At 38.6% G+C, this 24,278-nt stretch overlaps 1 protein-coding gene across 5 annotated transcripts in view; it reads left to right on the forward strand.

Annotated features, from left to right (window-relative positions):
* The window catches only part of ERC2 (ELKS/RAB6-interacting/CAST family member 2), a 782,253-nt gene that overhangs the window by 404,956 nt on the left and 353,019 nt on the right, over positions 1-24,278 (forward strand). For all 5 annotated transcript variants that reach the window (XR_001145038.1, XR_001145039.1, XR_001145040.1 and 2 more), the window contains one exon: positions 6,013-6,148. Coding sequence is in view for 2 of the 5 variants with exons in the window: in XM_012720433.1 (XP_012575887.1) it covers positions 6,013-6,148 (136 nt within the window). In the remaining 3 variants the exon portion in view is untranslated. The remainder of the gene's footprint in view (positions 1-6,012; positions 6,149-24,278) is intronic.

The raw sequence follows: 24,278 nt of genomic DNA on the forward strand, positions 1-24,278 counted from the left end.
TATGACAAAAGGGCTTAATAATGCATTCCAAAGTCCATTGTTTGAGGCATTTGGAATTCCTCTTGTTCCAGTTTGGGAAGCAAAGCACTACATATGTATTCACAATATCATATAAAACATGAATGGTTCATTTTGTGAGCTGAGAGTGAAAGAGGGGAGAACATATAGGGTGTATTGTAAGCATTTTGATTTTGCTTCCTCATTGATTCATTAACAGCAACCCTATGACATACATAGTTATCTCCATTTTATATGTGAAGAAGGTAGAGTACAGAGAAGTTTAGAAACTTGCCCTTGGTCATACAGATAGATAGCACTGGACTTCTGATGGAACCCAGGCAGCCTGGCTCTAGAGTTAGGCTACTAACCCTGGAATTCTAGCTGCTCCTAGAAAAGCCATAGAACTCTTCCATGGACACAGAACCACTTTATACCTTCAGCTAAAACTACATCTAGTTATTTCTCCAAGAGAAATGAAAACATACATCCAATGCCCCCCCCAAAAGATTGCTGCAAGATTGTACATTGCAACATTTTTAAATGATGAAAAATTGGAAACTACCCCAATACCCATTTAACAACGGAATAGCTAATCAAAGCTATAGCAGTAAATTCATTCAGTTAATTCATTTCATCAATTCACTACTTGATTTCATCATTAAGATAAAACTTTATATACAATATTATGGCTGAATCTCAAAACCTAATGCTGAGTTGAAAAAGTTAGATGCTAAAGAGCATGTGCTATATGATTCCATGTATGTAAAGGTTACAAATAGACAAAGTGAATACATGTGGATAAAAGTTGGAACAGTGATTACTTCTGGTTAGGAAGAAGGCACACAAGGTTGGGTGGTTACAATACTCCATTTTGTTTGGTCAGAAATCATTGCCCCATGCACTTGATATCTGTGCATGTTCTTGTGTGTGTATCTTCTCTCAAACACATACACATACACGTAGACTAAAATGTTAACACTTCCCCTTCCTCCCTAATTCCATTCCTTTCCTAGCAGTGACCACTGTTTATAAACTGGTGTGGGGTTTCCAGGAGTTTCTATGTCTATGCATGTTTGTATATATACATCCAAATAGGCTTTTATATTTCAACATAAATAATCCGACTATATATATTATTCTGCTACCTGCTTTCTTTTTTGATCAACATGTTTTGAAGTATTTTCAATTTTGCCTTAATTTTAGCTAGCTTTGGGTCCCACGGTATAAATAGACTCGATTTCTTCTGTCAGTTTCCTTCTGATAGATGATCAGGTAGTTTTCAAATTTTCACTTTTATGATGTTTTGATGAGAATACCTATATTTGTGCAGATGTGCAAGCACTTCTGTAGACTACTTTTCTAGAAGTGACTTTGCTTGGGTAAAAGACACACACACTTTGATGGATGCTGTGAAAATTAGCTACAAAAATGCTTTTTTCAACTGCACTCCTTGACCACATATCAAAGAGCTGGATTCCCACATCTTTTGAAACAGTGGATACTAGCAATCTTGCAAGGCTCTTGAGAGCAGATGGGTAAAAAATGCCATTTTGGCTTCTGCTGATATTTTAAAAGATTTGATTTTCTTCTTTGTATACAAATATGCACATGCCTTTGGAGAAACATGTGCATCTCCTATCCTGTACCCTGAACTATGTAATTCTAGAAGCCTTCACAGCCAGATGTGCTCTCTAAGCAAATCATTTTGATTTGACAAACTGTCCTAGTGAAATAGCAGAATTCTGTCCTCTTTAGCATTCACTATTAAAATGGTAGCTATTGTTGCTCTTGAAACTTGTTGGAATATGTTTATTTAATCCAGATTCCTTAAGATAGCTGAATTTTGACAAATTCTTGGACTTGCTTTATGAAACTGGTTAAATTAAATTGAGTGTTGAAAACTGCCCATACCTCTGGATTCTCCAACTAACCTCCATCCATCCCCCATCCCCATTTTTAGAAAATCTGCATATTGGATGTATTTTTCTTTTAGATGTTTATTTATGCATACAGAACAGGGGTATAGGCCAGAATTGCAGGAAGAGTAAGAGGATTCAGCAGAGACAGAGTGGGGAGCAGAACAGGCAGATTGACAATTTACACTGCTGAAGGGAGCAGTGGGCAAGACAGGTGATATCTGCTGCACCATGTAGATCACCTCCTCAGCTACCAATCAAACTCGTGCTGACATGGCTGCAGCTGGCTCCACACTTGTGCTTTTTAAACTACTGTGCCCCCAGGGAGGGTCCTACTGAATGTATTTTTTAATAGTATTTAATGGAGAAAAAAGTAAATCCAAAGAATCTTTTATTTTTTCCCCAAACATGAAGGAGTTAGTTTCCAGCAGAGCATTGGAATCTGAGTTGCCTAGGGGGGGGGGCGGAGTTTGTAAGGTGGGGGTTGATGACACTTTCTTCTGACCCCATACTGTCAGAAGGCTTTGCAGCCTGTATCCCTGGGGCTCAACCTTCCTGAGTGTAGAGACAACTGAGAGCTATACTGAGTGGAGAATGATTTATTCAGTATGGATTGACTCCTGTTTGTGGGGAGTTTGTGGGGAACAACTCAGGGATAGATAGGCCAGTTAAAGATTTTTTTTCTTGTAAATGATGAAGTTATTACTAGCAGAAATCATCCCTTCAACAAGTATCCAGTGAGCTTCTGTGGGGCATTTTCTCCAATACCTTAAAATTCCATGAGTTCTTCACCTGCCAGCACCCCCTACCTCCCATCAATTGCCATTTCATTCTGAGCTGGAGGAGCCCTTGGCCTCCCCTGGGAAGCGCCCAAGAGTGGGGTTGCTAGAAAGTGAGACTCTGCCCACCTGTTCCCATGCTATGTTTTGCCTCTTTCCTGTCTCTGCCAGAACCATTCCTCTTTTTCCTTTTTTGACCTTTCAAAAATGTTTTAATTAGAGAAAGAGTTCTACTGCAAGATTTGAAAATGGTAGCGTTCCTTCAGGAGAGTGGACAGACTTTATATATCTCTTTCTGGTGATGTTAGTGTGTGCAAAGACAAAATGATCAATGTCATCACCTTGCTCTGCATTTATCTAGTTGACACAAATCCTAAGCAGCACCATTTAAAACCTGGCATTTCTTTTTTATTTGTTGGTATCCTAGGTAAGGCAATATTTGAAGAGATGGTTGGAGGATACTTTTGTTATCATGGATCTGAATTTCCATTACCATTTTTCTTGGCCACTCATTCTTAGTATAGGAAAGATTTAAGGGATGAGTGGAGTTGGAGTTTTTCCTTTTTGGACTGAAAAACATACAATATCTCTGAAAGTAAGGTTTCTATGTATTTTTATGTATTTAGATTTCTCCAAGAACTTTGTAAGAACTCTTTAGCTATACAAATGACGTTTGCAATAATAATCTATTCTATAACTGGTACTTGGTGGTGGTGGCAGAATGTTTAGCATTTTTTTAAAGATTTATTTATTCATGCATACAGAACTGGTGTTCAAGTCAGAGGTGCAGGGTCGGTGAGAGGCTTCACCAGAGACGGCGTGGGGAGCAGAACAGGCAGACTGACAAAGTACACTGCTGAGGGGAATAATGGGTGGGTCAGGAGAGGTCTGCCATGCCATGTGGGTCACCTCTGGGGCAGGCGGGTATCGAACTCATGCTGAAGGGCTTTAGCTTCTTAGTGCTATGCTTTAACCTGCTGTGCCACTAGAGAGGGCCAGCAATTCTATTTAAGTGTGTGCTACAAAATCATGAATAAGTGCTTTATAAAAATGTCTTCATATTAAACGATTCCATTCATAATGGAAAGGAGAATAGAGTAGAGGAGGTGAGAGGATCCTAATCGTCACTACCTACTAGTGAGCACTGACCTTATTTACTAAGGAAGTGGAAAATGTATTTGCTCCAGGTTAGCATGAACTTTGGAAATACTATATCCTTGTTCACTTTTACTAAAAGTAAAAGGTCATTATTATTTTTTAAAAAAAAACTTTTTTTTTAAAGATTTATTTATTCATACAGCACTGGGGTACAGACCAGAGATGCGGAGGGTGAGAGGATTCACCAGAGACAGAGTGGGGAGCAGAACAGGCAGATAGACGAAGTACACTGCTGAGGGGAGCAGCGGGCAGGTCAGGAGAGGTCTGCCTCGCCATGTGGATCTCCTCTGGGGCAGGCGGGAATCGAACTCATGCGGAAGTGGCTTAAGCTTCTTAGTGCAGTGCTTTAACCCGCTGCACCAGCAGGGAGGGCCGTAAAAGGTCATTATTAACATCATCATAGTAGCCAAAAGATAATTTCCTAAAAGTAGATTAGCAGGTAGTCATAATTGATAATTTCCAATGTATGCATTAGTATATATTCAGTAATAACAGGCATATCTATGGCTAAAATCATCCAGTCCAAATTATAACTAAGGAGATAGTTATTCTGTCTCACTTTATTTTGTCTTAATAACTGTCACCAGGAATATTTAAATCACTGTTCAGTTGGTTCTGTAAATATTCACAAGGAGCCAAAGTGTGCAGAATATTTTTATTAAGAGGATTCCTAAAAGAACATTATTCAGCTTTATAAACAATTCTTCTGAACTTCATTTTCTTGGAGTAGGAGGGAGCAAGGGAGGATACAATTTTATGAGGACTGGAAACAGAGTTTCTTGTTGAGAGCTGCCTCCAGTTAATTATACATTTTTTAAAATTTGATATGTGTGTTGTTTACCACCTAGTTCTCATTTCATTCATATTTCCACAAGAGCAGTGGTTCTTAATATGTTTGTTTTGGGAGTGGGGGCTCAGTAACAGTGGCTGACTTAGCAATGCGTGGGGCATGGGGGAGGCATTAGAAAGGACCCTAAGTGATTCAGCTCCGTGGCTTTCCTCAGATACTCAATGCTTCCAAACTCTCTGTGCTGCTCTTCTGCCTTCTCATGTGTTGGGTTAGATTTATAACAGCTGCCGTGGACATGGTTGCCTAAATCTGTGGAATGTTTTGCTAAATGTTGCTGGTGAGCTAGTCCACATTAAGCCTGTAAACCCTCCCCCTCTTTTTAATCTATCTTTTATCCTTAGTCTTTTACCCACTTGATCACTTTATGATTTTACTTTAACATTCTAGAGATTCATTGAAATGTTTATTCCAAGCACCAGAGCTGTATTTATCATGATGAGTAGCCAAAGTATTATTCTGTTTGAACTAAGTAATGACAATGTGTTTGATTGGTGCCTTGTAACTGTTAGTTTAAAATCTAAGTAATGGATTATGATCTCATAAGCATATGATCCAAGAAAATAATACTTATAACAGCAACCACTTAGAAGAAAGTAAGTACCCCCATCACAGGCCACAGGGTCCTGTTTTGCCTGGATTCCCTGGTTCCCTTTGCTGTTCCATTTCTTTATCCACTAACCTTCCTCACCTTCTTCTCTGCTGCCTTGGGCAGCACCACTGCAGTCTTTTAGTGACTTGAAGTAACTTGGCACTTTAGACAACTTAGGAATTACATTTGTTATTCTCTCTACTTGGGAAGTTACTCCATGGGCACTTTTTGAACTGGCGCCTTTAAGATCCCCAGAGTCTCACCTCTTTAGGAAGACTTTTCCTGGCCACAGTGAAGAAAGTCATCTCTCAGCCCCTCCCTGTTCACACAGACAGTGTACATCGTTATCCCTCAGAGACTGCTATATCCCTTAAGCATTCAGAATGCTTGGTGCTTATCTAACTTTCCTGCTGGACACCAAGCTCCATTAGTGTCCAGAGAAGACTGTATTCAACAGAGCCATACACACACACACACACACACACACACACAAATACATATATGAGAGAGAGAGAGATATGAATATATTCACTGCAGACCCAATGCCATCCTGGCATCTGGCATTAAGTGGATACACAGTATATGCTTGTGATTAAATGAATATTCCAAGGGTCCATATTTTCCTAAACCTATATCACAATATTCTAAATTTAATACTTCTATTGTGATATATGTTCTTTCAGTGGTTGAATTTAACCAAACTATGCTGACTTTTCTCAGGCATATGAAAGATCAGAATAAGAAGGTGGCCAACCTCAAGCACAATCAACAGTTAGAAAAGAAGAAGAATGCTCAGTTACTGGAAGAAGTTCGCAGGCGAGAAGATAGCATGGCTGACAACTCGCAACACTTGCAGGTAAGTTCATGCTTCTATGAAGCCCTAAATAAATGGAGACTGACTCTGAATGAAAATGTACCCATTGCTGTGGGAAACTTTACACAGAAACGTGGGTGTGATTTTGCACAAATCTAGCCCTGTTTTCCCAGGAAGCTCAATGGCATCATTTTCAAAATGGTGCCCAAGGAAAACTGATTGAGGAGGAGTCTGCTAATGCTGCAGAGTCTCTTGGTTGCTGCTGTATCTTACCTTAAAAGGTAAGGACTACATTTACGTGGTTGGCAAAAAACTTAACACTTAGAAACCTCTTCCCTTTAGAATTACAGTTTTGTTTTGGTGGTAGTAGAAAGGAAATGTGCCTGTATCATCACAGAAGGCAGTTGGAAAAGGATGCATTAAGTTGATCTCAGACAGTTTACAAAACTGGTTTTGTTTTGTTCAAAACTCTGAGTCGCTGAGACAAGTCATTATTCTGTCTTCTCTGTTGAATATAGTTATCTCTCAATGGATAGCCCTATCTCGGAAACTAACCAACTGACTGAAAACACCAATTTTTCCTCATTAACGATCCCTGTTTTTGGCAAAGCAGCTCTCCCCATGTGCTCAATAAAACATTCAAGCTAAAACAGGGTGTTCACTTTGAAGTTCCTTTATTTACTCCAGTGTGCGTTTAAACAGAACAGTTGAAGTTCAACTTGGCTGGACTTCATATTAAATTCTGCTTAGTAATTAGTGTCTTTCTCCAGTTATATTTTAAGTTTCCTCCTTGAAGATAGGAGAAGTTAGATAATTTCAGTATGTACTCATAGTTCATCTTTTTAATTGACTAAAAATAAATAATTATTTCTAAATAGAAAATATAAGGAAACAATTTGCAAAAAGCATGCTTACTTAAAGGTAACTTAATCAATATTAGTTTTTTTTTATTTCCTGTGCCCTGGAGTGGCCTAAATTGTGTCACTTAAACACCTGTGTATTGGTGCCTGGTTCAGATTGTGTAATGGTAGCCCTTGGCTTAGTCCTGTGTCCACCGTAGCGTGAGTCAGTATCTTATTTATATCTGTAGTTTTCTCAGTATTCTTGCCTAATAATATTTCAGGGTTTTATGTCTTAACTTCGCCATCAGTCATATGCAATGTTAGATTGGAGCCTACAGACTTAGATATTAGTAAGTAAAAATTTTTAGAACCTTTCACTGCCTCGTCAACCTCATTCTCTCACTTATTCCTCACATTCCTCACACAATGTCAATTATTTTACTTATGGTAAAACTGGATGCTCAGGAAAAGTAATGAAGTGACATCCTAGCAGGAGGTGGAGATAGACCCTGGTGGCTGATTTCCCTGCTTGCAAGAACCTAATCAAGAGGAGCATTAATAGTAGTATGGTCTCCTGTATGGAACTTTTCAATATACTGGGAATTGTGCCATATACCATGGCAGCTACTTAATTCTTATATCAGTTGGGCTAGTCCGGTATCTTAGTTCCAAATGACAGGAGAACAACTGAAACTGAAACAAGTAAAATGGGGTTTTGTTTTTTAAGATTTATTTATTTATGCATACATAACTGGGGTACAGGCCAGAGGTACAGGGGTGGTGAGAGGATTCACCAGAAACAGAGTGGGAAGAAAAATAAGCAGATTGACAGAGTACATTGCTGAGAGGAGCCACAGGTGGGTCAGGAGATGTCTGCTGCACCATGTGGATCACCTCCGAGGCAGGGATCGAACTCACACTGAAGCAGCTGTGGTTAGCTTACAGTGCTGCATCCTAACCCCTTGCACCATCAGGGAGGGCCAGAAATCTCTTAACTAAATGAACTAAGAAGACCAGGAGTGCACTTCATACCTGACTATATTCAGCTATTTAATGACACATCAGAACCTGTTTCTGTCACCTCACAGGTGAGCTTTGCTTTTGTGGCCTTTATTCTTAAGAAGGCTGCCTGAGAGATGCTAACAGTGGCTGCTAGCAGCCACCCAGATTCTATGAGAACAGTGGGGAGAAAAAGGTTTTTTGGTGGTTCCTGTAAAAGTTCAAAGAACAATAAAGTGCATAAATTGGCCAGGCCAGGATCAAGGCATGCAGTCACCTGGAAACTAGAGGGGCAAGGATAGCTTTACCCAATTCCTGTGGGCTGAGAGAGAGGACATGTAACCTCTCGCTAGAAAAAAAAAGTCTGTTACCAGAAGAGGTAAGAGCCTGCTAAAACCACAGAGGTATACAGCTGGCTCCATATGTGGTAGATTAACTATTATCTCATTGATATGTAAAAAGAATTGAAGAGATTAAATAACTTGTAAAATTATTTAACTAGTAAGTAGCAGGACCCAAACTCAAATCTGAATCTATTTTTTTTTAAGATTTATTTATTTATGAATATAGAATTGGTGTACAGGCCAGAGCACAGGTGAGGTGAGAGGATTCACCAGAGACAGAACAGGGGGAGCAGAACAGGCTGACTGACAAGGTACACTGCTGAGGGGAGCAGCGGGCAGGTCAGGAGAGGTCTGCTGCACCATGTGGGTCACCTCTGGGGTGGGTGGGGATCGAACTCATGCTGAAGTGGTTTTAGCCTCTTAGTTCTGTGCTTTAACCCACTGTGCCACCAGGGAGGCCCCTGAATCTGACTATTTTTAATGGTGAGAGTTCTGAAGAATTAACAACAGAGGGAAAGAAAATATGGTGTGGCACAGGATCTTCATGTAATATAGGTAGTTTTGATGCTGAATGAGTTTAATATGGAAAGGGTAGCACAGTGGGGAAGACCCTTCAGGCAATACAACTATCAGGAAAGGCACAGAGGTTGCATCGAGTCAGATACCATCAGGACACAAAACAGATGTGCCAGTTGACCTAAATGTTGCTATATCTGGAACTAGAATTCCTGAGTTCATTCCAAGCTTAACAATTTACTAGCTGAATGTTTTGGGGGTTACTTAACCTTCTTAAGTTGTAGTTTTCTCATCAGTAAAATGGGAATAATAACTGCCTACACTCCAGAGTTGTGAGAACTAAGGAGCCAACACATATAAAGAATTTAGAATTGTACTTAACACAACTATACTAAAAATAAATGTTAATGATTGACTGTTACAATAATAAGGAAATGAGAAAAGAAATATTTTTAGAAAGTGTTTTTAATTATATGTATGAGCATTTTATAGTTCTACTCTGATACGCTCCGAGCATCAATGTATCTGTCATTTCTGTAATAATAATTTTTTTTGCTAAGAACACATCTAGTTATGGAAATTAATGTTTTGTTTTGGCCCATGAACTTTTGTATAGTAATATTTTCATGGGGAACTATGATAACTACCTCATAGACCTGTTCATAAAAGATAACATGGTCTGGAATTGCTTAGTTGCATTCCTGACCACCCCAAATAAAGGATAGGATTTGAAATGTAATAAAAATTAATCATGATTAATTTTGATGAAAATGTCTCTGGTTAAGGTTAATGGAGAGTAAAACTCCCACTTTCCTGGATTGTTAAGCAGATGTACTCAGATGCAGTAATTATTGCCTCTGAAGACAAAATTTTCTTTTCTAGGGGCACTTGATTTTTTTTTTTTTTTTGATATTGCTGTGTTTTAAATAACTCCTGCTTACAAGGCCCGGTTAGGTCTTTAAGTGTCAGTCAGTTGGAATCTGTTTGTTTGTTTGGTTGGTTGGTTGGTAGTTGTGGAATTGTTATCCATTAAACCTGATTTCACCTACACTAATATGTTGTAATAATTGGATGTCCTGACTTAATGATTTCAACCAACCAGAAGATATTACAAATATCAAATTGAGTTTTGTGTGCAACAATTATGGCTTTGGATCAGACTTCAAAGAGAGATCTAAGAGACTCAAATGATTCGTATAAAATTGAAGACACATTCAAATATTGATAGAGTGACCTTGCTAGATGGATGTTTATGATGCCAGAACATAATAATATGTAAAATGTGACCCATTTCAGGTATGTAGATATGTTGTCATACTGAGAAATATTCACAAACCCAACCATCTTGAGTTCTTAAGTTTATAGTTTTTTTTTTTTTCATTTAAAGTCTATAGTTTTATGGAAGGAACTGCAAACTTAAATGTCTTCAGGGTTTAGGACATTAACATAAGTAGGAAACAGGTTTGTATCTAAGAAAAAGTATGATGTCTTATTCTTTCAGTTTGTCATCTTTTTTTTTATTATTATTATTTTTATTTTTCTGTAAAGATGTCTCACTTCATAACTGCCAGAATCCTTGTAGGAATTCATCCCCAAATGCAGACTTCAAAACATTGATCACTATCCTGACAGATTTCTGGTTGAATGAGTGACCTGATGCTTTCAGATTTTCTTGTTTGGGCATCCTTTCTTCTCCCTCATATCTGGTGGTGGGTGGAAAACTTTGTTCTCTATGTTTGTGTTGAGACTCAGGAGAGACATCACCACTCAGGAGAAAGTCTTCTGGTGGCTCTGGCAGAGCACACAAAGTAAGCAAAAAATGTGAGATCTGATAGATGGTTTGTTTTTTGAATTAGCATTAATGTTAGTGTTAGTTTATCGGTCAGAGCAAGGCACAAAGCCCACCTATTAGTCAAAGACTTGGAAATAACACTCTCCCCAAAAGGAGGACATATTGAAAGGGCAGATCAGGATAGGTAAATAACTGAGACAAATCATCCAATCTACCAAAAGAGTTCTTATATTATAAATAAGTGATGTTATAATAAGCTCATAACATAAATATAATGAAAAATTACTGTTGCAGTATCCTTGATATAAGAATATAATCTCAAATGATTGAGAATGTGGTATATTCAAGAGCCCATACCTCCATTGAGAAGAGTTGGGACCAATAAGCTTTGGCTAATTATTGCTAGACAGGGGGGGCTAGGACTGAGGGATATTCTGTTGTCATAAAATGAAAGTTTTTATGTGAAGTTAATGTATTTAGAAAGCTGGTTCTATTTTTTAAAACATTCTGCAGGTTCCATGAAGTAGACGTACAGGTGAATTGACCATTGGTTTGCTGCCTCGATTGTGTGGGCTCAGTCCCCCTCAGCTCACTGGGGGGCAAAGAATGCACCCAGACTCACTCACACTGACCCATTGACTAGAGGGGACACTTCAGTGTATTTGCCTTGAGTCCTTTTAGTTTTTTGTGTGTGAAAAATACCTTGAATTATTGTTTCTAAGAGGAACTACCCACAACCTATAGGGATATAGAGTGCTTTTGATTTAATGTCTTATTTTTTTTATCTTTGTGTGTGTGTGTGTGTGTGTGTGTGTGTGTGAATTGGCCAAGAGAGCAGAAAGGGAAAAATGAACAAGGGATCATGGAATGGAACTGCATCATGTTCAAATACAGGTCCTTATTATTATTATTATTATTAAGCAGAACATCTCTATGACCCTTACTTCTTTTTTATGTGTAAGTTTCTACCTCCCTGGTTGCGTTAAATATGATGAGGTCTATGTTGGAGCCTCACACAGTTTCTGATCTATGTGGGTTTCAGTTACTAGAGCTTTCTCTAAGAGAGACTGATAATGCACTTTTAACAGTGGAAGACAGTGACCATTGGGAGTATCGTCCAACAGATGCTTTGCAACTACTTTTTACTGATGAGTAATGCAGCTATAGAGCACATACTAGTATGTAAAAGTCTCCAGTAAAAGGCATTAAAAATATATAGGGCAATGAGGAGGGAAAAATTAAAACATTGTTCAAGTTTGTGTTGAATTGTATGAAAAGTAGATATGAAAAATTAGGATTTTCTTGTATGATTCTGTAGAACTGTTCCTCAGTACACAATTTGGAGCATGATATTATGTCTGACTTTGGAGCTTTGGGCTTCTGTGTGTCGTATTAGAGCCCACATGGAGATTTTTCAGCAAGGTGTCTTTCTGGAGATTCACACAAAATCATCATTTTTAGAATGGGGTGCATTTTCCCCCTCCAACCTCCAACTATTTCTTGCCGAGTAAATATGCCAATTTGAAATCCCAGTGGGCATCTTTGTAGATTTTGGCTACATTTTTCCTTGTGCAGCTTATCGAGTTAATGAACTAACATTCTAAGAAATGTACAAGCCAGTATTTTATGTTCCTTTTCTGTTGTGTGTCTGCAAAATTCTCTTCAATTTATTGCCTGAAAACTAAAGTCTGTTCTTGTGTGCTTCCGTTTTCAAATTATAGGTTCCCAGGGAACTGTAAAGTTTCTTCTCTGCCAGTGGTTAAACCCAAGTGTGATCACTTTAAAAAGCAAATGTATGTTCCCATTTATTTTTGTCCTTTTAGTGGAGTTCTAAAAGATAATAAAAGCTAAAAAGACAATTTTATTTTTCAATTTGTGCAACTCTGTACATTCATATCTTTTTTCCAAGGGGACTTCCTTTACTTTGCTCCTCCAATTAGAGTTGGAATCTGCTAACAGAGGAAGTATAACAAACAACATAAACCTCAAAAATGCATAGCTTTCAGCAAAACATATAGTTCATTATGAAGTTCCCAAGCTTTGCTGTTGTTTCTTTTCAGAGGGACATGTATGCTTTAAGCAGCAATTTTTAAACCTCCTATCTATATGTTAATCTCTCCAAGTCACCGAGTTAAGTTCATTTCTCTTTCAATTCCCTGAGCTTAACATTGTTACTCTAACTGTGATCTATGACCATGTGTTATGGTACACTTCTAAGTACTGCCATTAGAAGAAATCTGACCAGGAGAGTTAAGGAATTCATCAGTGTCAAATGCGTTTATTTAGTTCCTAGTTTTTCATGGCTGTTTGGTAGGCATAGTGCAAAGTGATTTAGGGAGGCTCCATCTCAATCATATTGTTACACAAGTGGAAAAAGATGAAAAAAGTCACCCTTATACAGATTTACAAGAAAAATCCATATTTGTTCAACTTTTTCTTATAATTTTGTGTGTGGTGTGTGTATGTTTAACACTGAAAAGTATTTTGTGATTTTCTACCTTGATGGGTAGAGACTGGGAAATTTCACTGAATTGTGGGTAAATTCCATTGTGTTGTTGCAAACTCTGTTTATGGTTTCACACAACCTGAGAGATTCAAGTATTTGTGAGTCTGTGAAGGACATAGAAGGTTGGCAAATAGGAATGAAGGTTAGTACAGAAGTGCTTTCTTTTCTTGGGGATTTATTTTGACATTTGTTTTTCTTTCACACTATAATCCCCCACCAACCAAAAATGACTTTTGTTGTGCAGGTCCCTATAGGCAGTCTCAGCAAAATCTTATTTGACATCAGTTTCTAGTAGCCTTGAGCTGAGGTCGTTATTCTTTGTAGTAACTCATAGACTGTCAGAGGTGACAAGGCATCATCCTGTGCAGTGTATTTGGGCACTAATCATTTGTTAGAAATGTTCCAAGAAGTCAAGCGAAATCATGTAAATAAAACTGTTGGTTATGGAGTTTTTCTTCCTTCCTCTGAATAAAGTATTACTTGTTTTTCCAAATGTGCAGTAACTTGCATATTTCTTCGGGGAAACGTCTTCTGCTTTTTCCTGAGGATTTGTGACCTAATCCTTTACTTTCTACAGTCCTTCTATACAAACACAATATATTTCTACAGAAAAGAGAGGTTTACCCTTAATCAAGTGTTGCCTAATCTACCTACTAAATTACTCCCTAGAGACAGAGTGGCGTTCATTATTCTTTTCTGGAGGATTTTCAGGTTTCACTCCATTAATGACTCTTCAGCAGTCAGCATAGTGAATGTTTGTCAAAGGTTGAAGATCTTGATGAAATGAAATGCAAAATGTTTGTCAGATGAAATCATTGTTATTATGAGAATAGAGTTTTGAACATTAGGATGCCAGCATTTGAAAGCGTGTGGGCTGGAAAGAAGAATTGGGCTTGATTGGGGTATGTGATATGGGAATAGCTTATTCATTTCAGTGGAGGTCACAAAGGAAGATCTGACTATTTTAAAAAGTTAACCTCTTTTGCGATTTTGGGTCCCTGAGGTAAAATTGATAATGGAAAGTCAGGATGTATCCTACTGTGAGCTTAAGTGAAAATTTGAAGATGATCCGGATGTGCTAAAAGGAGAGACATGCATCAGACCCAATGAAAGAAGATGACTTTTTTTTTGAGAGTCTGTCTTTCCTCTGTTTACCCTTAGCTCTGACATTTGGGCTTATTTTGAGGTGAGGGCTGGGTTTGAAGGGGCAAAAAGGAAATCATTACATATATTTTCTGGGCTCCTCTAGGCTGACAAATAATCAAACAAGCATCAGACAGATAAAAGAAAAAGTCAAAAAAGAAATTTAGTAGTAATATGTATACTTTCTGGTTTTATGGGAGAGACCAAACAAAGCTGTGTAATTTAATATAGGGCTTCAGCTGCCATGTTGAATTATTTAGCTAAGACGAAGAAGGTTGGAAGGAAGAAAGAGGAAGAAACTTACCAAGGAAAACAGTACACAAAGGTAGGAACACTTAGTTATGTTTTCTCCTTTGGAAAATGATAAGGAGATTGGATCTTCTTAGTAGAATGAGGGAAACACCCTTAGAGAGAGTGTATGTGTAAATGTGTTTTGCAAAAACAACCTCTACTCAGCCTTTAGAGTACCCCTGAAGCCAACATTTTCCAGAGGCATATTTTGGAGGGGCAGGTTTTTTCCCCCCCGCAGGCTATAAACTAAAGCTGTCATCTTTAGATGTTTATTATAATCACTGCTAATGGCCAGTGTCATCAACAACAGTGGATCTCACTGAGAGCCCTGTGTGCATCTCCTAGTGGTCTCTCTGGGCTATTCTTCATGCTGGATGTCCCATTGACCTTGAGGAAGGGGTGAAGTGAGTTTACACATCCTCACTGTATAGAGGCACCTCAGTTGTTCAGTGATGCATCCATTATAATGGGGTTCCTGAAAGACAAAGCTTTGAGAAGCTACCACTGCATAAGAGTTTTTTTGTGAAGGTCAAACTAAAGTTTACCTTTTGGACACTGAAAGAAATATTTCCCCAGCCAAAAGTTTCTGACCTCAAGTCATTCTTTAAAATCCACTGAAAAATGAGACGTTTCAGGTGAGCACTTGGGAACAGCTCTATGGCATTTATTCTGCTTGAAACCACAGCATACACGGAAAAATCTTCAAGCTAGATACAATGAAGACAATACTGAAGGACCCACACTTTGAAGGCAGGAGGTTGAAAAAAAAACTTCTTACAGTCAATATTTTTTCAAGGGTGGAGTTTGGTAACTTACTTAGTAACGCATACTCATGGGTTTGGAAGCACCTAACAGGTCATCATGTTGAACGTACATCAAATGAACCATTCCAGTTACACTAACTCTTCTTGGGCAGGGTAATAAAATGGGCTTTTCCTGAGATATGGCCACTAGAGGTTAGTCAAAGGGCCACCTGGAAATCATAGTGCATGTTAGCTAGATATCAATAATCTCTTTCTAGTAGATGCTGGTATTCCAGCACATCACTGTACAAGGCAGAGACCTGGGCATGGTTAATTATTTGCATGGTCATTTTGACTTGTGGCTTGCCCTAAGCATTGCTAAATTGTATATCCAAGCACTCCAGATTAAGGAAAGGACAATGAATAACATGGGCAATGACTTAGATAGAAATCTTGCAAAAAAGAAAATACAACCATAAAATCTATTTCTATTCACTTAGCAGTCTCTTCTGTAACCTGCTTTTGGGAAGTTGGTAATTTGAATTTATGACACCTTTAATTTTTTTCTTAACTATTGCACTTTCCCTATATACCTTACTTATTTATGTTGCCTAGAAAAAGAGCTGCAAGATTAAACAATCATGCTTTTCTTACTAGAAAGGGCCTTAGACTATAATACAAGTCCCTTGATTTGCTAATGAAGAAAGTAGGATCCAGTAAAGTAACCTGCCCAAGATCCCAGGAGTTATGAACAGAGGGGAGACTAGATCCCAGCCCTTTGCCTCCTTGCCTCATGCTCTTTGTGCAGGCTGCTGGTTCCTGCCTTCAACAGGATTTGAATGGTTTACCCTTTAGTCAAAGGTTATGTTTAAGCTCCCTCAGATGTTACATTGATCATTTAAGATTACATAAAATCACCTCTCACTGAAAGCTAAGCTTGATGGGTATTATATAAACAGGTGATACTATCATCCCCCTGTTTCTTTTCTGTCTTTACAATTAGGGTAACTAAAGAACTGGTAGATCTGTAAAAACAATGAGAATAAACAACGGAGCCTAATTTTCTTAAGTTATTTATGTCTTTGCCACTTTTCTTCATCTCTCACCCATAAAGAGATTACAGAAGCCTCTTATCATGGAAAACAAATATGGATTTCTTGGAAAATTCAACTTTGGTACTGGGAATGAAGTAGGCTAATGATAATAACTTTGGTTGAGCTGCCTGGGAAATTGAGTCTGAGATTAACATGAGGTTTGGGGGGTGGCTGTTGTTTGCATGGGAGGGAAGTTAGGCTTAGGGAGAAGTTGGACTGTAATGTAATGCCTCCAAAGCTCCATAGTTCCCATTAGTTGTTCTGGAGTTGCAGTGGCATTTTGAAAATTGATCCCAATTGAGCGGAGAGCACTGAGCCTTTGGCACTCCTCATGAGTAAGTCAGTGGATATGGGCAGCCCCTAAGGGGAGCATAATTTAGAGCAAGGCAGCCTCCAAAGAAGGCACATTCTCAGTAGCCAGGGCGTGGGGGGATGAGTACACCTTAGTCTTAAAGGCGGATCCAGGCTGTACTCCTGTGCCTCTAGGAAATAGCACACAGGTATGTTGCACTTTGCCTTTTGATATCCACAGCAAACACACACAGCTCATCTTATGACTTTTGCTCACTCAACTTTATATTTCTTTTCCATACAAATAACTGCTTAAAGACTAATCCTGTTTAGCCAAGTTGCCTTGTATACACATTGACTTGTTTAATCTCTCCAACAAACTAAAGAGGTTGCTACCATATTTGAAACCATTTAACAGATGAGAAGATTGAGACTTGGTGATCTTAACCTAGAGAAAGAGCTGGCATTCTTTCTCAGATATCAGTGATCAGTGGAGTACTCCTTTTTTCTGTACAGTAGATAAGCAGCGACAGTTACTGTAGCAACAGTGAAATAATGATCAGGCTACTCCATTAACAGGAGTCAGGTGGCATGAACTCGGTAAGGGAGCTTTGCATGAATTTTATAGGAGTAGTGAAATATGCTTCCTTTGAATAGTATAGACTTAAGTGCTTCTTAAAAGCATATCAGACTCTGCCTTCAGTTTAGCAGGAAGTCCCACAGATATTTTGGAGGACTACTGTGTGTCAGGCACTGTGCTGCCTGCTGGATTTTAACAATTAGTAAGATAAGATTTTTTTTTTCACCCTCTAATAGCTCAAAATATTTCCTCCTGACTCAAGGTGTTACTCTAAAACATGTGATTTGCAGCAGCTTCTGTTAGTAACTAGAACATATGCTGCAGTGCTGCTGGCTCAGGAATGGAATCATTTGAAAGAGGTAACAATGTGAATGTGTTTGTAGCAAAGCCTTGGCTCTGGTGAGTCAGGAAAGAAACTTCCAAAGGGCTTCTGAACCATAGCTTGGTGGTAGACTGCAATCTTAGTGGTTGAAAGATAAGAAAGTACCATGAGATTTGAGGCTCTAGGTTTTATTCAGTCTGTGATGAGCTATGTGATTTTGAGCAAGTGATATTTGCTCAGAGTGCTTGTGTTTTTTCATCTACAATATAAGAGACTTGTGTTAAGGTAAAGCACCTTACAACTCTGAAGTCCTGAGGTGCTGAGGTTGATGTGTAAGGAGCTCTGAGAATGTCTCCAAATAGAACAGTGTCAATGGCAAGAATCTCCTCTAGTTTGGAAATTAGGAAAAGTGGGGAATTGGGCTTCATTACTACAAGCCCAGTAATGTATTATCTGGCTTTAAATGTAGCTTTTCTAAGAACTCCTTCTGCTCCTTCTGTTTCTATCTGAAGTGCCAGTCTACCATTTTGAGAAGATGTTTGTGGTGGGGTCTAAAGCATTCTGTATTTTTTCTTTAGAGGAGTAGTTTCTTTCTTTCTTTCTTTCTTTCTTTTTTTTTTTGTAAAATTTAAGTATTCAAACTGTGATAGGCTGGGCACAATAAACAGACCTCAGGAACTCCTTAGAACTTAGCCACCTGGGTTACAGATGGATTTCTCAAGGAAAGGATGATACGGCTTTTGAATTTATGTGTGAAGTGAATTATTATTTTAATGAGCCACTTTGTCAATGGAGGTATTTTTCCTTTTTGACTGTGTGGGTCATAATAAGCTGTGGGAAAATATAAAGGAGACTAATTTAAAACTGGGTTGATACTATCTAAATTCACATTTCCCAAGCATGTATATCAAAGTAAAATTCTGTGAGATAATATTTCACAGAAGGGGTCCATTTGTCAAATGCTTTCACAAAACAGTACATACTCTGTCCCTCGTTTGGACAATCACCTTGCACAGTACTAGCTTAGTAAAGATTCTGAGAAGTCCTGCAGTCGAGAACTATTTAAAGTTCTTTAATCCCAAATTGCTCAAAACTGTTTAACAAATATGTTATTTTTTTTCTCACCGCCCCCATCTCTAAACATTACAAATGATTAGTATTTGGGGGAAACGTGGGCAAATGTTGGTGCTGATGCAGTCAGTTCTTTGATCATAGTTTGAGGCTGAATATTATCTTTGTCAAATCAGAATCTACCTGGTTATTTTTTTTAAAGGTTTTTTGTTTTGTGCATAAAGTACTGGGGTACAGGCCAGAGATGCAGGGGCAGTAAGAGGATTCACCAGAGACAGAGTGGGGAGCAGAATAGGCCGGCTGCTGAAGTATACTGCTGAGGGGAGCAGTAGGTGGGTCAGGAGATGTCTGCTGTGCCATATGGTCACCTCCAGGGCAGGCAGGGATCGAACTCATGTGGAAGTGGCTTTAGCTTCTTAGTGCTGTGCTTTAATCTGCTGCACCCCCAGAGAGAGCCATACCTGTTTTTGTTTTTTTTTTTTAAGATTTATTTATTTGTGCATACAGAACTGGGGTATAGGCCAGAGTCTCAGGGGCGGCAAGAGGCTTCACCATAGACAGAGTGGGGAACAGGCAGATTGAGAAAGTACACTGCTGAGGGGAGCAGCCGGTGGGTCAGGAGAGGTCTGCCACGCCATGTGTCACCTCCGGGGCAGGCGGGAATCAAACTCATGCGGAAGTGGCTTTAGCTTCTCAGTGCTGTGCTTTAACCCGCTGCGCCACCGGGGAGGGCCTACCTGGTTATCTTTTAATGGTGCCACTTGATAAAGAAATGTTAGAGTGATTGACAAAGAAAATTCTGATTTTTAATATATTTTTAAAAATTGTATCTCATCAAAAAAGCTGTTGTGAAGCCCACCTTGAAAAATATTTAATGACAAGCATCATCATAACGTTTCTTTCTGTGGTGGTTGATTGTGGGATCTGCATTGGCTTCTGATTATAAGCTCTTTTTACACTATGTCCGAAATTCAAACTTGATAAAGAATATTGTGGAAGAAGATGAAGAAATTACTCCAGTCTGCAAATATAAAAATAGGCATTTTTTAAAGTATCCATTGTTAATTTTCACTTGGACACAGCTTCGCCCCCTTCTTGCTAAAGCACTTATTGGCAGTGTGAAATACGGTGCTTTAGGTTCTTACTAAGCTGGTGAAATGAATTCTACTGGTTGAAAATGAAGCACACAGTGTCCCTGTGTCATTGCAACAGGCTTGTTTTTATTTGGGTTGCACTTTTTTGGCTGTGAAAGGATCCTTATGAGAAATTTGAAAACCACAAATCTGAAAATGTGAACAGTTAAACAATAACCTTTAATGTATGTCTCCTGGATGCCTGAGTCTGATCATAAATGAACTTACAATTTCTGAATGAAATGGATGTCTCTTTCCTTGGCTTAATGATGGCTTTACCTTTTCCTCATCTTAAATAGCTTATTTTCCCTCTTACTCTAAATGGGGGATTAAGGCCATGCTAGATGGTAACTTGGGTCATTTGGATAAAGTTTCACTTCACAGGAATTATCACATGTACATTAAAGTCAATGTTTGAGACCAGGGTAGCAGTTGCATCTTTATGGCTATGAAGTGTGGGAGATATCTCACAGGTGATGGGAGGACCCTCTTTGCAGTTATAACAGATTATGTAATGTTTTTTACCCTCAAAACTTGTTCCCTTCTTTATAAAAATATGGCTACATGTATATATTTTAAAGCTTATGAAATAAAAGTCTCATTCATATAGTCATTCATTCCACAGCCACTTGTGTCAGGCTCTGTACTAACCTCTTGGGTTTCTGAGACCAGGTTCTTGCTTCCTTCTTATGCTGTCTAATGGACAGACAGAATTATGAAGAGATAAAACGTAAGATAATACCAAAAGGTGAAGGACTAAACGGGGGGGGGGGAAGGGAGGGAAATGCACGGGACTATGGTGGTGGCACAGGGGTAATTTGGTGATGGGAAACCCGTGGGGATTACAATTGAGATGAAAAAAAAATGTGCAAAATGATGTAAAAATAAACTTTTTAATTAAAAAAAAAAAAGGTGAAGGACTAAAATCCGAAGAGATTTCTTGTTGTAGGCTGAAGTAAGCAGCAGTGTACATTCCAAAGATAAACATTGTAAGCAAAAGCAGTCCGGTTTTTCCATTGAAGGCAGAAACATTCCCTGTGAATGTTTCTAGGCTAAGAACTGGTCCCATCTCTGGTTCTGATATGCTTCTCTTCCATCATTTATGACTCAGAAAATATTATTGTCTTTCCATTCCCATCTAGCCACTTTGACTATAAAGCCATCTACTTGTGTGCATAGAGAAATTTCAAAAACTGTTCTGAAGTTTGATTATATAAACTTATAGGGATAGAGATAACAGCAAAGAGCTCTACTTATGATGTTTATTTTGCTGCTTTAGTTACATCTAAAAAAATCACTCATTATACAACATATGAGAGTGTTTTTTTTTGCCACTCTGTATTTATGGCACCATCTTGAACTTTCCACAAGCACCCTTCACCTCACAGTCATTGCTCCCCCAGCAGAGTTGTCAGCATCGGCTACAGTCTTCCTAGCACAGTCACCTTAGAAAGACTCAAGCCCAGAAGTTGGTAATCCATAGTCACCCACTGGAGTCATATAGGAAGCCACTGACGTCCATTCACATAACATTACCATGATTTGTTTTACAGTTTTGGTTTGGCATAAATATTTTCATCTCTATCATGCAGTTGACACTTCTCTATGGTGCATTTTTACTATATTAAGATGATGGGTTCCTGAATTGACTGCTAATGTTACCAGTTGTTAGTTGTGTGACATGGAGCAGATCATTAGGTTTCTGAATCTCGGGGGATGATAGTGCTCAAAGGCTCCTGCTACAGTCAGTTGGAAAACAACACCCAGCACAGAGCAGACAGCACTGCTGCCACAATGGTGCTAATGAAGATGCGGAGGGTTATGTGATGTAGTTCAACACTTACCCTCATGAGGGCTCTGCAGAAACGCCACTCTCAGTTGCATTGTTTTGTGACAATGCTCTGGGTTTCTAAAACCCCTCTCTTCCCAGTGTTCCCCTCACTGACTGTTCCAGCACACCTGTCTCCAGACAGGTTTTTCTCTTGACTAAGAGGGTTATTTCCTCATCTGTGTGTGACTTATTCCTCCGCTTTCTGTAGGTCTCTGTCAGATATTATCTTTCTAAGATGCTTTCTCTGAATGCCCTTTCTAATTGTTCTTAATATCTATTTCTGACTTTATCATATACATCACAATTGAAAAATGGTAACGTCAAAGCTATTTGTGTACTTGTTCCTTAGGTGCCTTTCTCATTAGCACCTGGGACTTTTTTTTTTTTTTATCTCCACCCATTGAATACAGAACTCACTTAGGTATCCAAAACAGAGTGACCAATCACAGGCATTCAGTAAGTATTTTTGACTTACCAAGTAAACAGTTTTAAGTAAGCAGAATGGAAGAGAAAAGGGCCTTAACATTTCTGTAGACTGGGAGTGGTTTACTGGCTCAGAGTAGAGAAGAACTCAGCGGCTATGTCTCAGAGGAAAGGGAAGTTTCTAGTAGATTTGCTTTAATTCTTTGTTACAAGCTTTTTTAACCTCATGATAAATGGGCTATAAGTCAATTTTGCTGTCAAAGAAGATAAGATCACAAAAAAGGAGGGTCATTAATTAAAATGGAGACAATGAGACACTTCCTTTTTTGCTAAAATTTCTTGTTTCATTAAGAAGCCTCACAGTCTCCAAATACTCGAATGCCTATTTGTAACTGAGTTTTATATTACATTATAAAAACCTTCTATTATGTTGTTTAACACATGCCACTTTCAGAGTCTACTATTATTACATAAAGTAATAAGTAATATACCTTATATAAGGTATAAGTGCATATGTAGACTACATTTAAATGTTCTGTAACATGCTCAGTATTTTCACTAAATCATCTAAGCCAGATTTTGTGCCAAAACCTCAAATTCTGTCTACGTCATGCTCTCTGGCACAAAATAGCAACAAGTTTTCACACAAAAAAATTATATTCATCAGTAATTACCTAACCATTTCTTTTCTTGATTCTTTGTCTTCTTTTGTCTACAGTTGTTTTACTTTTTTCTTTTTTTAACATTGCATGATACATTTAGCATCAGGGAATAAGTTGTATTTAAATTAACTGAAGTATTGATTATGAATGTTCTAGAAGACTATTGTACATTTCTACTTGCATCTTTCATACTTGCCAAAACTTTTGGAGTTATGAGAATACACACCAGAGGGTTTGCAAACAAATGTTGCATAGCTATCATCCACTCTTACAGGACATACTCAGCTATTTGTCCCTGTATAGACAAAACTGTATACCGAACTATCAAACTTTTCTGGCAAAGTTGCTTTATGGCTAACTAGTTATGTGGTGAAAATTCTTGCAACAAAAAACTTAAGGTGAATCTGCTAAGCATGGAAAGAGGGGCATGCTACAGCTGGGGACTGGGAGACAGAGGAAATGTGGTATATTTTGAGACTTGATGGTTGGCCTTCTTGAGAATGCGGACCCTGCCTTATTTGACTCTTGTTTCAGGTTTGATTGGTAGTACAATAATAATTTACTAACTATTAATAAACATGGAGGATAATCAGGCATACTCACCATAAACTGAGGATGCACCATCTAAACTGTTTCAGGAGGGTCATTTGAACACAGATTTTCTGAAGAGACTTACTTCCTTGTTGCATTCATAGATATGCAATTTTAGGGATCTGTGCTGTCTGGTTTTTGTTCCTGGTTTAAGCTGCAGGGAGGGCACCATCTTTATTGGGAACTGCTTGGAGTGCTGTCAGAACTGCTAGTTAAAGAGGGGACCAGTGGAAACCTAATTCTCACCCTCCTCTCAGAGCAACTGCCTCTGGTGGCAGGTACTCTGTCTGCTCACATCTGTGAAACAAAGACTGCAGATGGGAAACATCTGGGGAAAGATGGTAAGATGAGCACCAGCCCTTTACAACAGGTTTTTATTTGAATTTTAATTCTGTAGTGAAGCCACACGTTTGTGAGTGTTTAGATCTTTTACCAATGACTTATATGAACAAAGAATTTCCTCATTAGCAAAGGACTTGTTTGTTGTTTAATTGACAGATGAGTGGAGTGTTGAGTCATTCACAATTGTACACCTGTGTACTGGGCATGGTGCCCGCAAGGCCAAGCCTACCTGAGCACACTGCATCACTGCCACCATCTTCAACAGCCTCGTTGTTGACATTCTCACTTCCAAATGAATGTTTCTATTCTCAGCCACCACAGTTGAACTCCTGAGCATTTCCCAGCAGGACAGCTGTTGCTCTGAAACTCCTGTGGCTACCTTAAAGCCCCACAAGAGACACTGCTCATATAATCTAACCTGTTCTCTCATAAAATTGGAGTTCCTATTTTGATCATCGGTCTTATTTCCCAGATTTGATTCTAAAAGATATATAGCTAGAAAGCTATGCTTCTGATAGGATATTTTTGTCCAAAAGTGTGCCAGACTCAGGACATGCTACCTCTCTGTGGTAAGTAGTGGCCACCAAGGTGGTTACTGAGAATGGGAATGGTGTGCCTGAGTTGGGAACACTCTGGTATGTTTTATAACCTTATCT

The sequence above is a fragment of the Condylura cristata genome, unplaced genomic scaffold (genome assembly GCF_000260355.1).
Source record: "Condylura cristata isolate star-nosed mole 26May11 unplaced genomic scaffold, ConCri1.0 scaffold00004, whole genome shotgun sequence".
Lineage (NCBI taxonomy): Eukaryota > Metazoa > Chordata > Mammalia > Eulipotyphla > Talpidae > Condylura > Condylura cristata.